Raw genomic sequence first — 17,204 nt, forward strand, 5'->3', positions numbered from 1 at the left:
TTTAATAAAGATTATCAGCTATTGGATGTCAGACATTTAATAAAGATTATCAGCTACTGGATGTCAGACATTTGACAAAGATTAATTAATTATCAGCTACTGGATGTCAGACATTTAATAAAGATTATCAGCTACTGGATGTCAGACATTTAATAAAGATTAATTAATTATCAGCTACTGGATGTCAGACATTTAATAAAGATTATCAGCTACTTGGATGTCAGACATTTAATAAAGATTAATTAATTATCAGCTACTGGATGTCAGACATTTAATAAAGATTATCAGCTACTGGATGTCATTTAATAAAGACATTTAATAAAGATTACTGGATGTCAGAATTATCAGCTACTGGATGTCAGACATTTAATAAAGATTATCAGCTACTGGATGTCAGACATTTAATAAAGATTATCAGCTACTGGATGTCAGACATTTAATAAAGATTATCAGCTACTGGATGTCAGACATTTGACAAAGATTATCAGCTATTGGATGTCAGACATTTAATAAAGATTATCAGCTATTGTCAGACATTTAATAAAGATTAATTAATTATCAGCTATTGGATGTCAGACATTTAATAAAGATTATCAGCTACTGGATGTCAGACATTTAATAAAGATTAATTAATTATCAGCTACTGGATGTCAGACATTTAATAAAGATTATCAGCTACTGGATGTCGGACATTTAATAAAGATTAATTAATTATCAGCTACTGGATGTCAGACATTTAATAAAGATTATCAGCTACTGGATGTCAGACATTTAATAAAGATTATCAGCTACTGGATGTCAGACATTTAATAAAGATTATCAGCTACTGGATGTCAGACATTTAATAAAGATTATCAGCTACTGGATGTCAGACATTTAATAAAGATTATCAGCTACTGGATGTCAGACATTTAGTAATTTTATTATTTTCCCACAGACAGGATAACACATACCACAGCCTTTGAAATATCAGTCATGGGGCACTGGTTGGGATGGGAAAAGTCCAAGCATGCCTAGTAGACAGATTACAGTATTAAAAAATTACCAATTTTGACTAATCACTTCACTGGGTTCTTAAAACATTCAAGCATTTTATATTTATTTTCAATTCAACAACAAAGGCCATTACTTTGCACTATTTAAAAAATTTATTTTAACATTTTAAACAAATATTTCCACACAAATGAAGCTGTTTTGTTAGATAATCCATCATTTCAGGAATAGTATACACAAATGCAAGTCATCAAATTGTAACAATAATTAAAAAACCTAATCCACATTGTTCTTTATATGTGAACTTTCTCCAAGTTGTTGGACAATACCTTGTTGTTGTAGAATAATATACATGTTATTATAAGTATTTTGTTTGTGACAGTTTTGTCTCAAGTATCAGTTTAATAACTGCAGCACTGTACATTCTGCTGTGTCTTGTGGAAATCCACTTTGTACTGCAACTACTCCCATCACATTTGCCGTAGAACAGTTGGTGTAGTATATTATTTTCACCTCTGTTCACATTTCTCACAGCCATTTCTTGTAATATTAATGTTTTGGCATCACAGTGTACTTTTTTTTCTGTCTGTACATTTCTCACACCACGTAATTACCTTGTACAAATTGCTCATGACTTGACATATACTCATTTCTGTCTGTACATTCTTATTTCTGTCTGTACATTCTTATTTCTGTCTGTACACATTCTCATTTCTGTCTGTACTCATTCTCATTTCTGTCTGTACACATTCTCATTTCGGTCTCATTTCTGTCTGTACACATTCTCATTTCTGTCTGTACACATTCTCATTTCTGTTCATACACATTCTCATTTCTGTCTCATTTCTGTTTGACACATTCTCATTTCTGTCTGTACACATTCTCATTTCTGTTTGTACGCATTCTCATTTCTGTTTCATTTCTGTCTGTACACATTCTCATTTCTGTCTCATTTCTGTCTGTACACATTCTCATTTCTGTTTGTACACATTCTCATTTCTGAACATATTTTTATTTCTCTCTGTACACATTCTCGTGTCTGTCATACATTCTCATTTCTGTCTAAAGTTTCTTTTTTCTGCCTACACATTTTTATTTCATCTGTAAACATTCTCATTTCTGTCTGTACACATTCTCATTTCTGTCTGTACAAATTTCATTTATGTCTGTACACATTCTCATTTCTGTCTGTACTCATTCTCATTTCTGTCTGTACACATTCTCATTTCGGTCTCATTTCTGTCTGTACACATTCTCATTTCTGTCTGTACACATTCTCATTTCTGTTCATACACATTCTCATTTCTGTCTCATTTCTGTTTGACACATTCTCATTTCTGTCTGTACACATTCTCATTTCTGTTTGTACGCATTCTCATTTCTGTTTCATTTCTGTCTGTACACATTCTCATTTCTGTCTCATTTCTGTCTGTACACATTCTCATTTCTGTTTGTACACATTCTCATTTCTGAACATATTTTTATTTCTCTCTGTACACATTCTCGTGTCTGTCATACATTCTCATTTCTGTCTAAAGTTTCTTTTTTCTGCCTACACATTTTTATTTCATCTGTAAACATTCTCATTTCTGTCTGTACACATTCTCATTTCTGTCTGTACAAATTTCATTTATGTCTGTACACATTCTCATTTCTGTCTGTACACATTCTAATTTATGTGTGTACACATTCTCATTTCTGTCGTACACATTCTAATTTATGTGTGTACACATTCTCATTTCTGTCTGTACACATTCTCATTTCTGTTTGTACATTTTCTTATTTCTGTCTGTACACATCTCATTTCTGTCTAGACACATTCTCATTTCCTTCTGTACATTTTCTCATTTCACTCTATACACATTCTCATGTCTGTATGATCTCAAACATTCTCATTTTTGTCTGCACACATATTCTGTCTGTATATTTCTCATTTTTCATCTTTTTTTATTGGTTCTAATAGTCTATACATTCCTCACAACTGTGTCTCGTAAGAAGAATTACTCTTCTGCCTCGTCAGTTCCCTTGACTCGGGCCGTCCCGTCTGCTCGGACAGTGAGAATATAGACGCAGGCGACAGAGTCTTTTCTCTGTGAATCTCGACCGATGTAATCACTTGGTTTTGTTGGGGGATCTCCGATTCATTGACAAGGTGAGCCATGTGTATGATATTCCTGTCCAGTACTACTGGGTTCGGTCGTCGATCGGACACCTTTCTCTTCATTCCCATCTGAGCTGTGGTTATCATTTCCACATCGGCACAGTATTCAATAACATTATGCTCCTCAACACCAGAGTTATTTGAGAAATCCGTTTTTGATAGAGAATTTTTGTTTTCATCTTTTGATGACCGTTTTGGTTTTGGGGGAATTTCAGGTTTGTCTTTTTTAGGTTTTGACTCGTTGGTAGAATCTGATGTCCTTGTTTTAGAATCTTTGCTTTCTTTATTTACCTCAGAATTTTTCTGTTCCAATTCTTTTGTATTTTTATCTTTCACAGAATTGCTTCTCGATTGTTGTGAAGTATTTCCGTCACTTTGATTGTGTAGTCCAGATCTGCTACTGCTCCTGCTTACAGGGCGGAGAACTGCAGGCTGATCTAGCAAGTTGTTAGTGGAGTTGTCTGCCCCTTTTTCTTTGTTCATAACAGCATTGTCCGTCCTTGCTTCTTTGTTCAGTGTTGAGTTATCTGTAATTGTTTCTTTTTTAATAATGGAGTTATCTGTCCCTGTTTCTTTTTTGACAGTGGAGTTATTACTGACAGAGTTATCCATCCTGGTTTCTTTGTCAACAGATTTATCTGTCCTGCTTTCTTTGTCAACAGAGGAGTTATCTGGACTTGTTTCTTTTGTAGGATCTAGAGGTACAGCCATTTCTTCATTTAAACTTTGTGGTGGAATATTTGCATTTTCTTCACTCTGGTCACATTTCGTGTTCTTGTTTTCCTTGTGGATGCCAGTGAGAAGGCCGCCATTGTTGAAATTCTCTCTACTGTCCTGGTTACTGAACTCTGTGCTTCTACTTTGTTTCATGCTTGGAATGCCTGCATAAAAATATGAATATAACAGTTAAATTATATGCATTTTACCAATGTTACAAAGCACAATATTTTAATTGAAATTATTCTACCATATTCAGTGAAACCTCTCAAAACCAGACCCTCTGTAAACCAGAATTCCCTCAAAACAAGATTTTTTCATAGTCCCTTTATATCTGTGCAGAAAAAACCCTCTGTAAACTGGATACCTCTTAAAATCATACTTTTTACTGCGTCTTGAGCATGTCTGGTTTAGAGGAGTTTCATTGCAGTTTATATATTTTAGTTGATTTTTTATTAATTAAATTAAATTATTGTATCACTAGCATTACCATACTCAAGCTTAGAATAGAAAAGCTTGGATGGGGTGTGGTGGACTTACAATGCACTTTTCCGTATAGGATTGATAAAGGACAACAGTAACACTAGTTCAGCATTTGGTGATAGGCACATCTTTCTTTAATGGCAGACTCAAATTGATCGACATAGGTCATTTTGACAGGCACCACCAACATATTTATTTCCAGGCCGGCATCATTTGTTATTTAAGATAACACACACACCAATAACACAAACAACTGACTATTGATCCAGTTGCTACAGCCAGATCATCCAGTTAAAAAGCACAATCAAAATTGACAGCTCTGTGACATATATTTATTGTTCCATATTTACAAAAAAACACAAATAAACGTCACTGTATACAAGAAAGTCACATGACATGCTGTCAAAGTTGAAGGTTGTCAAACATGGATTTTACACATTAGAACATTCGTTTAATAGTGTGTGAATCCACCCCTGGCACGAATACACTCGACACATCGTTGCCTCATGCTGTTGATCAGACGTCTGAAGAACTCTTGGGGAATGGCCTGCCACTCTGCCATAAGAAGTTGACCCAGATCATGAAGGTTGGCCGGAGGGGCATGGTTATCCCGAACTCTCCTGCCTAATTCGTCCCAGGCGTGCTCTATTGGGGCAAAGTCAGGCGAATATGCTGGCCAATCCATCCTGGCGATACCTTGTTGTCTGAGAAAGTCCGTTACCACCCTGGCGCGGTGGGGTCTGGCATTGTCATCCTGCAGAAATGCCCCGCCACCAATCTGCTGAAGGCCTGGGAGAACCAACGGCCGGATAATCTCATTCAGATAGCGGATTCCATTCAGATTGCCATCCACCACATAGAGGGGGGTCCTGTGGTGGATAGAGATGCCGCCCCACACCATGACGCTGCCACCACCGAATCGGTGACGTTGTCTAACGTTAACGTCAGCGAAGCGCTTCCCAGGACGTCTGTAGATACGAACCCGACCGTCGTTGAACTGGAGACTAAACCTGGACTCATCAGTGAACATCACTCGACCCCACTGAACACGTTGCCACCGCAGATGAAGCGTACACCAGTGACGTCTGGCCGTTCTGTGACGTGGTAGGAGTGGTGGTCGAACAGCCTGGCTACGGCAGCGTAGATTATTGGCTCTCAGACGATTGCGTATGATCATTAGGGATTAATATTATTCTAAGATTCGCCTATAAAAAACCGTAATACAATGGTTTGAGTGTCGTTACACTCATATAACCGTAAATAAAATGTTTTGAGTTCCAGTCCCCCCCCCCCCCCCTACAAAAATGGGAGCCCATACGTCTATGTTACCAGTAGCTGGAACAAAGTGGTTAACTGTGTTTCACCATATATCATTCTACTCACACTATTAGGGGGTGGGACGTAACAAAGTGGTTAACTGTGTTTCACCATATATCATTCTACTCACACTATTAGCGGGTGGGACATAGCCCAGTGATGTCGGTTTGGGATCGATCCCCATCAGTCAGCCCATTAGGTTATATATCATTCTACTCACACTATTAGCGGGTGGGACGTAGCCCAGTGGTGTCGGTTTGGGATCGATCCCCATCAGTCAGCCCATTAGGTTATATATCATTCTACTCACACTATTAGCGGGTGGGACGTAGCCCAGTGGTGTCGGTTTGGGATCGATCCCCATCAGTCAGCCCATTAGGTCATATATCATTCTACTCACACTATTAGCGGGTGGGACGTAGCCCAGTGGTGTTGGTTTGGGATCGATCCCCATCAATCTGCCCATTAGGTTATATCTCATTCTACTCACACTATTAGCGGGTGGGACATAGCCCAGTGGTGTCGGTTTGGGATCGATCCCCATCAGTCAGCCCATTAAGTTATATCTCATTCCAGCCAGTGCACCATGACTGGTATATCAAAGGCCGTGGTATGTACTACCCTGTCTGTGGGATGGTGCATATAAAAGATACTTTGCTGCTAATCGGAAAGTGTAGCCCATTACGTGGCAGCAGAGATTTTCCTCTCTCATTATCTGTGTGGTCTTTAACCATATAACCATAATTAAAATGTGTTGAGTGCGTCGTTAAATAAAACATACTATTACTTGTAATTGATATAAAAATGCATTTGCAAAACCATATAGCTGTTTGATAGTAATAGAAATAAGAAAGAAACATTGTTATCCAGAAAAATTGGCCTGTCCCCCAACAAACATTGGAAGCCTGTACACCTACGATAATATTTTCTGTTTACCCGAATCTTGACTCTCCAGACTGTTGTTCTTGTCAACATTGTTCTTGTCAACATTGTTCTTGTCAACATTGTCCTTGTCAATGTTGTCCTCTTTGACGGACCTCGGTGACGTTGGCACATCGTCAGGCAGAGTCTCCTCCTCTGACGATGACGACGATGATGGGTTCATCTTCTCTATCACCAGCAACTCCTCATCATCCTCAGACAGACTGAAACAGTCAGCATCGTCGTCTGGGATGTCAGACAGACTCAGCTGAAATAACATCAAATAAACAGTGTTAGCACATGCAAAAACAGTCGTCATCGTCATCCGGGATGTCAGACAGACTCAGCTGAAATAACGTCAAATAAACAGTGTTAGCACATGCAAAAACAGTCGTCATCGTCATCCGGGATGTCAGACAGACTCAGCTGAAATAAGGTCAAATAAACAGTGTTAGCACATGCGAAAACAGTGGGAATCTTCATCCGGGATGTCAGACAGACTCAGCTGAAATAAGGTCAAATAAATAGTGTTAGCACATGCGAAAACAATACATATACTGCCGCATATTAGGTGACTCCTTGGATAAGCCGAACTCTTAGTTTAACCCTAAATATCAAGTACAAAATCATTGGCTTAATGTATAAACGGAAGTCATCTTTTGTACTAGACCTATGGGAAACAGTACAAAGTATAAAGTCTATGAAATAAGCAGTATTATAGGAGCTTCCATTTCGTATATTATGTTTATATCCCAAGTGAAATAATTTTCAATTGTCATGACCTTTAGCAAGTGACAAAAATTATTTCATGAGGGACATAAATGATATGAGATGGTAGCAAGTTTAATATCCTATTTATATCTTAATTAAATTAATTTTTATTACTGTACTCGTTTTATTAAGAACCAAGATATTTTTAACTATATCGATAATAAATAGTATTACATCCATCACAAAACAGTACATTTTATTAGACATATGCAAAACAGTAGACAGAATTAAATCTTATTATCAGTTAATTTACATTAAAAATTATTCGGAAGGGAAACAAGTGACCTCTCAGGGCAGATAACCCCCGATTACAGGTGTCTGCCACAACAATTGTGACTGTACTGTAAGTTGATTACCCACCTGAGACCCCAAGTCATCGGCGCTGTATCTGGGTGAGCCTATACTGTGCTGTGGGTCGTCTGACTTGTTGACGATGCTGATCTTGATGTTGGAGCTGTATGACTTGGCATTGGAGGCGATTGACCGACTCGACTTGAGACTCACAGACCGGTTCGGCTCCAGGTGTTTCATTATCTCAGACTGGGGGTTCAGCACCTGGTTACAATTATTGACACTGTTACACACTGATATTCTATTAAAAAAATGACACTGTTACACACTGATATTCTATCAAAATTGACACTGTTACACACTGATATTCTATCAAAATTTACACTGTTACTGATATTTTATCAAAATTGACACTGTTAAATTGACACTGTTACACATCGATATTCTATCAAAATTTACACTGTTACACACTGATATTCTATCAAAATTAACAGTTAAATTGACACTGTTACACATTGATATTCTGTCAAAATTGACACTGTTATTCTATCAAAACTGACACTGTTACACATTGATATTCTATCAAAATTGACACTGTTACACATTGATATTCTATCAAAATTGACACTATTAAATTGACACTGTTACACACTGATATTCTATCAAATTTGATATACATTTATATTCTATCAAAATTGACACTGTTAAATTGACACTGTTACACATTGATATTCTATCAAAATTGACACTGTTAAATTGACACTGTTACACATTGATATTCTATCAAAATTGACACTGTTACACATTGATACTGTTTTAAACTGACATTGTTAAATTGACACTGTTACACAATAATATTGTTTCAAATTGTCACTGTTAAATTGACACTGTTACATACTGATATTGTTTGAAAATTGACACTGTTAAATTAGCAATTACATGTACAAACCGACTATGTTTCAACTGCATATATGATAGACTTGCAATTTACTGAGGGGTTTGGTTCAAGTGTTTCATAACTTCTCACTGGGGATTCAGCACCTGTTTCAAATTGACACTGTTAAATTGACCCTGTTTCAAATTAATACTGTTGATATTGTTTCAAATTGATATTGTTAAACTAGTATTGTTGAAGTGAGTTTTAAATTGATATTGTTAAACTTATATTGTTACACTGACAGTTTTAAATAAAAAAATATACTAATTCTTTGACAATAGATAACAATATTTGCACAAATAAAAAATGTTACATATTACTTGCAATCCCAGCTCGAGCTAATTTTACTCTCTAAATGGAGACTTTCAACTTTGACACGGAGCTAATTTTACTCTCTAAATGGAGACTTTCAACTTTGACACAGAGCTAATTTTACTCTCTAAATGGAGGACTTTCAACTTTGACACGGAGCTAATTTTACTCTCTAAATGGAGACTTTTAACTTTGACACGGAACTAATTTTACTCCATAAATGGAGGACTTTCAACTTTGACACAGAGCTAATTTTACTCCATAAATGGAGGACTTTTAACTTTGACACAGAACTAATTTTACTCCATAAATGGAGGACTTTCAACTTTGACACGGAGCTAATTTTACTCTCTAAATGGAGACTTTTAACTTTGACACGGAACTAATTTTACTCCATAAATGGAGGACTTTCAACTTTGACACGGAGCTAATTTTACTCTCTAACTGGAGTACTTTCAACTTTGACACGGAACTAATTTTACTCCATAAATGGAGACTTTCAACTTTGACCTGGAACTCCCTGATTTGGTCCTATGAAACTGAAAATAGATCTTCCTTTGTTTGTGAATGCCTTACCTGTATAACTGCTTTGATCATTTTGGGAGTCTGTGATTTTGTTGATGGAGTTTTGATGATTTCCTCAGTCTCAATCTTTTTACTCTTCCTTTCCAGTCTGGCATTTTCTTTCAAAAGTTTCCTGAACAATTTGTAAAATAACAAATGTTATACAAATACATGTAAACAAAAAGTCCTGGATATGTTGGTCATGTTAAAATTCTGATATATGTGCAAAGTAACTAATGAAGGTAATAGTAAAGGTTATGTTAAAAAAAAAAAAATTGTGTTTTTGAACTTCCAAATGTAAATTTGTTTTGTTTTGGGTTTTTTGTTTTATAAACACTACATAATTAAATTTGTTATAAATTTGTATAACAAAAAACCCACAGCACTTGATAAACCCAAGAAAAATCAACAGTGCACGTTGTTATGTTCAAATAAACAATTAGTTAACAAGAGGAAAACAATGAAGGTTATTATATTCAAAGCACCAAACCCAAACGGAAATAATGTCAGATATTATAATTTTGTTTAATCTGATCAACTAGGAAGGAAATAATGCAGGATTTTATGTTCAGATAAATATTGGATCAACTTCAGAAAAAGACAAACCAAGTTGTGTTGAATATAAGTGTGAGTAATTCCAAAGCTACACATAATATTGGATGAAATTTAGAAGAAAACAGTTCAAGTTGTTGTATTCAAATACAAGCTTAATCAACTTCAAAACTCTATAAATATTTTATCAACCTAGGACAAAAACCAGATTTAATTTATTATGCTCCAAAACAAGCTTAATTAACTTAAAATGAACTTAAATATTATACCAACCAAAGAAGAAAATGGTTCAGATTGTTATGTTCAAATAAGAACTTAATTAACTCCAAAGATATATAAAATACTGAATGATATTAAGAAGAAACAGTTTAGGTTAATGTTAAAAATTTCACAAATAATATTGAAATATTTGATGAATGAAAAGTTCAGGCTTCCAGAGCTTGACGAATTCTAGAAGAAAACTGGTTGTTAGGTTCAAATACAAGTTTGATTAAGTTCAAACCTATACTGTACAGGTTATTACATTCAAATAGCATTACTTTGCTCTTTTTCTCAATAGTTTCTGTGCCTCTGGGTACTCCCGCATAGCCTCCTCAAAGTCGGCCTTCGACAGAGTGAAAAGATTTACATATCCTTTACACCGAACATTCGCAGTTCTGCGATTTCCACCCGACATCGCCAACAAACTGTGAACAAATAAATATTTACAAGCAACATATTAACATGGTTGTTGATAGAGTGAAAAGATTTACATGTTTTTTTACATCAAATACATACCAGCCTGCAATTTCCAACAAATATAGCCAATAAAATGTAAAAAAATATAGCCAATAAAATGTCAACAAATATAGCCAATAAAATGTCAACAAATATAGCCAATAAAATGTCAACAAATAAATTTTTACAAGCAACATTTTAACAGATATTGACAGATTGAAAGACTTACATACAAATTGTAAACAATTTTTTTTTACCAGCAATATATCAAGATGTATATTTTAATCTTTTAACACGGATGGCTTCACGCTGACACAATATAGTGTTTTCCCTAGCTTGTTTTAGCATGGTGCAGCACCATGCCTCAGTAGTCTTAACACCATCTTGCTTTAATCAGCACCATGCTGCCCTGAGATTAAACAAGCCTTTTTCAGTAATTAATTCTAAAATTGCCTTTATAAAACACCAAAAAAAGGTATTATTAATTAATAAAATATGTCTTTTATATCTTTTGCTATTCATTTATTAAAGTAAGCACATTAATGTTATAGAAGTTTGATAGCATTGCAAATTGGACTATGGTTATAGAAGTTTGATAGCATTGCAAATTGGACTATGGTTATAGAAGTTTGATAGCATTGCAAATTGGACTATGGTTATAGAAGTTTGATAGCATTGCAAATTGGACTATGGTTATAGAAGTTTGATAGCATTGCAAATTGGACTATGGTTATAGAAGTTTGATAGCAGTGCAAATTGGACTATGGTTATAGAAGTTTGATAGCATTGCAAATTGGACTATGGTTATAGAAGTTTGATAACATTGCAAATGCACATCAAAAGAAGAGTTCAAAAATGTTTAATGACTAAATGAACAAATGAATGAATAAATAGCCAGACAGGTAGGTGGGTACTGACTGGAAGGATGGAAGGGTGGATGGACAGATGGAAGGATGGATGGACAGATGGAAGGATGGATGGATGGACAGATGGAAGGATGGATGGATGGACAGATGGAAGGATGGATGGACAGATGGAAGGATGGATGGATGGACAGATGGAAGGATGGATGGACAGATGGAAGGATGGATGGATGGACAGATGGAAGGATGGATGGACAGATGGAAGGATGGATGGACAGATGGAAGGATGGATGGACAGATGGAAGGATGGATGGACAGGTGAAAAGATGGATGGATGGACAGATGGACTGAATGAATGGATAGACAAGTGATAGAAGAATGAAAAATGGAATGAATGAATGAAATGAACCTGCGTACCTGATTTCTCCAAACACGCTGCCCTCATGAAGTGTTGCTAGAATCGTCTCGCCATCCTCGCCACCCACTACCTCCACTTGACCTTCGCTGACTATGTACATCTCTTTACCCACTTCTCCCTGGTCAGAGAAAACAAGAAACTTGTTACATCATAATTAATGTCAATATCAATTCAGATCTCTCAGTAAAAAACAAAAACATTTTTGTTATATTTTTATATCAGAAGGAAGGAAATGTTTTATTTAACGACGCACTCAGCACATTTTATTTTCAGTTATATGGTGTTGGATATATGGTTAAGGACCACACATATATTGAGAGAGGAAACCCGCTGTCGCCACTTAATGGGGTACTCTTTTCGATTAGCAGCAAGGGATCTTTTATATGCACCATCCCACAGACAGGATAGTATATATTTCGGCCTTTGTTACACCAGCTGTGAAGCACTGGCTGGAACGAGAAATAGCCCAATGGCCCACCGACGGGGATCGATCCTAGATCAATTGCGCATCAGGGGCGCACTGTACCACTGAGTTACGTCCCTTGGATATAAGTGTTTGGATTAGAAGGGTTCCATTCTATAATTAGATCGTTACCTTTTCACAGATGTAGTCATTAGGCAGATAGAAGACAGGTCTTAGTTTTAACACCAGATCATACAAGTTCTTATCACTAGTAGGGTTCCATCCTATAATTAGATCGTTACCTTTTCACAGATATAGTCATGAGGCAGATAGAGGACAGGTCTCAGTTTTAACACCAGATCATACAACAAGTTCTTGTCACAGTCCTGCAAGAAATACAATGTATAACCAAGAGTACATTGAATTATTAATCAGTGGCTACTGGATTTCAAACATTTAGTAATTCTGATATGTAACTCTTCTGAGGAAACCTGCTAAATGTTTTCAGAAACAGCAAGGGATCTTTTATACATACTGTCCCACACAGGACAGCACATACCACAGCTGTGGGGCACTGGTTGGGTTGAGATGGGTCTACAAAGGGTACGTGATCCTACAACAAAGTCAAAAGTAAAAACAAACAATGTTGGTGAAACTATGTTATGGATACAGTGAAAAGAAACGTGGTGTTGCATTATTTAATTTTACAAGGTGTAATCTCAGCATTATAAAGTGTTATATGGAAGGAAGGGCCAGAAAATAGCTACTTTTTGCTCTGTGTAATTGTTGAAAGTTAAAGTGTTTTTTTATTAATGAATTAATGTGATCATTCTAACTGTTTTCAGAAGAAATAGGCTGCTTTTTTCTCTTTGGAAGAAAGGGAAATTTTATATGTACTTTCCCACATCACATATCACAGCTTTTGATAAAGAAGCCATGGAGTATTGGTTGGCATTGGTTCAATTCTATATGTACTTTCCCACAGACAAGACATCACATATCACAGCTTTTGATAAAGAAGCCATGGAGTATTGGTTGGCATTGGTTCAATTCTATATGTACTTTCCCACAGACAAGACATCACATATCACAGCTTTTGATAGAGAAGCCATGGAGTATTGGTTGGCATTGGTTCAATTCTATATGTACTTTCCCACAGACAAGACATCACATATCACAGCTTTTGATAGAGAAGCCATGGAGTATTGGTTGGCATTGGTTCAATTCTATATGTACTTTCCCACAGACAAGACATCACATATCACAGCTTTTGATAGAGAAGCCATGGAGTATTGGTTGGCATTGGTTCAATTCTATATGTACTTTCCCACAGACAAGACATCACATATCACAGCTTTTGATAAAGAAGCCATGGAATATTGGTTGGCATTGGTTCAATTCTATATGTACTTTCCCACAAACAAGACATCACATATCACAGCTTTTGATAAAGAAGCCATGGAGTATTGGTTGGCATTGGTTCAATTCTATATGTACTTTCCCACAGACAAGACATCACATATCACAGTGTTTGATAAAGAAGCCATGGAGTATTGGTTGGCATTGGTTCAATTCTATATGTACTTTCCCATAGACAAGACATCACATATCACAGCTTTTGATAAAGAAGCCATGGAGTATTGGTTGGCATTGGTTCAATTCTATAAGCCCAGCACTTGAGATGAGAGTTCTGGATCCTGTCTCCACAGACTTGTTGAATGGTTACATCATCCATCATATTACCGATAGTCAACTAAAGTAATTAGCGGCAGTGGACCTTCTGGTAAATTGTTGACTTTTTATCTTGCAACCACCATTTCATCAAGCAAAGTCACATCCTGCTAGTGGCAGATTACGACTTTTGACGTCAATCATGTGATGTCACATGCATAGCTACATTACAAAATCGCTCATTTGACCTCTAGGTCATCATACAATGTGGCTGAAATAACAGAAATGATAGCTTTTCCCCTTAATTTTTATCGTCTGCAGTATAACGATAATAACTAGTTAATGAAGTCGGATATCTACTTTATCCTGTTCAGGCCAAATGAGAAATTCCGCTTAGCAGAGCCTCACGAGATTTCCCATTCTTACCTTCACGGGATAAAGCAGATATCCGACGTCATTAACTAGTTATTATTCATTTTAATGTAAATATTGACCAGTGATGTATGTAAAAATCTTGCAGGGAGTGTGGGTTTTTATTTTGTACCATATAAGAAAAAAAATGCTGAAAACATCTACTGGCACTTAATGAATTTGAATGAATACATCCACTAACCTGGAAGAGCTGCACTTTACTCAGTGTGTTGAAGTGGACACTTATTGCCAGATCCGTCTGCAGTTTCTTTGGTAACGAATCAAGCAGTGTCTTCTCATCTGTGAAGAAAACATTATGGCAAGGGAGGTAATTATGATATAGGAAAGGGAGATAATCACAATATACGTATGGGGCAATTGTAATATAGGTATGTAAATAATCATAATATATGTTTGGGGGTAATTATAACATAGGTAAAGATGTAATCATATTATAAGTAAAGGATATAATTATAATATAGTTAAGGAATATAAATGAGAATAGCAGGGGCTGGATTTAGTTCAGTTGGTCGAGTGCTTGCTAGAGGTGCTTACATCGCAGGATTCAACCACCTCAGTAGATCCATTCAACTGATTGGGTTTTTTTTTTCTCATTCCAACCAGTGCACTACAATCAGTCAAAGGCCGTGGTATGTGCTTTCCTTTCTGTGGGAGAGTGCATATAAAATATTCCTTTCTGCTTTAGGAAAAATGTAGCGGGTTTCGTCTGATGACTACGTGTCAGAATTACCAAAATGTTTGACGTCCAATAGCCGATGATTAATTAATCAATGTGCTCTAGTGGTGTCGTTAAACGATACAAACAAACATAATACAAGCAAGAAAGATAACCACAGTACATTTTAAGACAGATGAAGGTTTTTGTTCTGTTTAACTCTTTCACCCCTACAGGCCGGTATACCGGCTTACAAATAACAACTCCGCTCAGCACGACAGGCCGGTATAGCGGCTTGTAACACCTGTTCATATTTGGCGCCGAGTGACGCGTCGTTATTATAATTAGCTAAAATCTCGCGCGAGCATAAACCACGTGTGAAGTTTGTTTATGGCTGCGCCCAGGTTTTACGTTGTTTTCAAATAGTTTTTGCAAGTTTATATCAATATTTTATCTGTATTTTGAAATGAATTCCAACGGAGATAATTCACCTGTTGTGAGCAATGATGGAGATTCCGACGATGAGTTTTCAGACAATGAAATGTGGAATAACATGGACTTTGGTGCGTTTGATTTAATCGAAATTGGCGAGCTTGAACAAAACATCATTCAGCGTGCAAACTTAGAAGAAAACGATGCCGATGACGACCTGCAAGATGACTTGCCATTGTTTTATCATGCTCCTGAATTTACCTGGACACATGAGCCATATTTAGTTAGGTGCCGATCAACTTTTGTTAAAAATCCGGGCCCCGTAAAATTGTTTGACATTGACACTAAGGCCACTCAGTATTTTTCTTTGTTTTATACCAATGCAATGTTTGAAAAAATTGTGGAATTTACAAACATGAATGCCATGAGAAAGCGAACCAAACTTTCATTCGGGTTGTTCAATACCTGTAATCACTGTGGCTCCACTGGCATTGTAAGTCAACTTGTATATACTTTGTGAAATTCAAATTAATTAAATACATAACTTATTGATCAATCTTGACTTTATTTTCACATTATTACCATGTTTCATTTATCAAATACATGAAAGATATGCAAATTTTACCTGTATTTACCTGGTTTTCACCTGTATGGTATATCATTTTAAAAATATTATTTTATATTTAGACAGTCTATCCACTCCCCTTTCTGGAAATGTATAGTTTGTAATCAAAATTACTGATCGATTAACTGGTTTTATCCATTACCTAATGTGACCCTAAATTTGCAATATAAACTCAGGGTGCAGGGAACTATAGTGCAATAAATACTTAGTGGTGAAAGAGTTAATGACACTACTAGAGCACATTGATTTATTAATCATCAGCTATTGGATGTCAAACATTTGGTAATTTTGAAATATAGTCTTAGAGAGGAAACCTGCTACATTTTCCCATTAGTAGCAAAGGATCTTTTATATGCACCATCCCACAGACAGGATAGCACATACCACGGCCTTTGATATACCAGCTGTAGTGCACTGGCTGGTTTAAGAGAGATGATCAAAATGCATTTAAGAAAGACTTAAGACAATTGGGGGGGGGGGGGGGGTAATAATGAATGCATTAAGAATCTGATAGAATATTGAATGGGACTGAGTAAAAAGTCCAGTTTTAAGAGGTATCTGGTTTAAAGAGGTTATATTCATTACTAATATTTAAAAAAGTATCTTGAAAAATGTCTTGTTTTGAGAGAATTCCCATTTACAGAGGGTTTGGATTTGAGGGGTTTCTCATATTCAAAATCTGATACAGGTGATATTGTATGCATTAAGAATATGTCATTGAATGTTGTTTCCAGTTGTACAGGTGATACTGACTGTAGTAAGTATATGACAGAGGTAAAGACAAACCTGTCTTTGAATGTTGTTCCCAGTTGTACAGGTGATACTGACTGTATTAAGTATATGACAGAGGTAAAGACAAACCTGTCATTGAATGTTGTTCCCAGTTGTACAGGTGATACTGACTGTATTAAGGATATGACAGAGGTAAAGACAAACCTGTCATTGAATGTTGTTCCCAGTTATACAGGT

At 36.2% G+C, this 17,204-nt stretch overlaps 1 protein-coding gene across 2 annotated transcripts in view; it reads right to left on the reverse strand.

The window, feature by feature from the left end:
- Positions 1-1,129: 1,129 nt before the first annotated feature.
- LOC121388204 (cyclic nucleotide-gated cation channel beta-1-like) overlaps positions 1,130-17,204 on the reverse strand; it is a 198,998-nt gene continuing 182,923 nt past the window's right edge. For both annotated transcript variants that reach the window (XM_041519472.1, XM_041519474.1), the window contains 8 exons: positions 14,705-14,802; positions 12,723-12,806; positions 12,017-12,135; positions 10,559-10,705; positions 9,480-9,600; positions 7,724-7,918; positions 6,608-6,860; positions 1,130-4,035 (listed from right to left, as the gene is read on the reverse strand). In XM_041519472.1, coding sequence (XP_041375406.1) covers positions 2,969-4,035; positions 6,608-6,860; positions 7,724-7,918; positions 9,480-9,600; positions 10,559-10,705; positions 12,017-12,135; positions 12,723-12,806; positions 14,705-14,802 — 2,084 coding nt within the window. In that variant the 3' untranslated portion in view covers positions 1,130-2,968. The remainder of the gene's footprint in view (positions 4,036-6,607; positions 6,861-7,723; positions 7,919-9,479; positions 9,601-10,558; positions 10,706-12,016; positions 12,136-12,722; positions 12,807-14,704; positions 14,803-17,204) is intronic.

Source organism: Gigantopelta aegis, chromosome 14 (genome assembly GCF_016097555.1).
Source record: "Gigantopelta aegis isolate Gae_Host chromosome 14, Gae_host_genome, whole genome shotgun sequence".
Taxonomy (NCBI): Eukaryota; Metazoa; Mollusca; class Gastropoda; order Neomphalida; family Peltospiridae; genus Gigantopelta; species Gigantopelta aegis.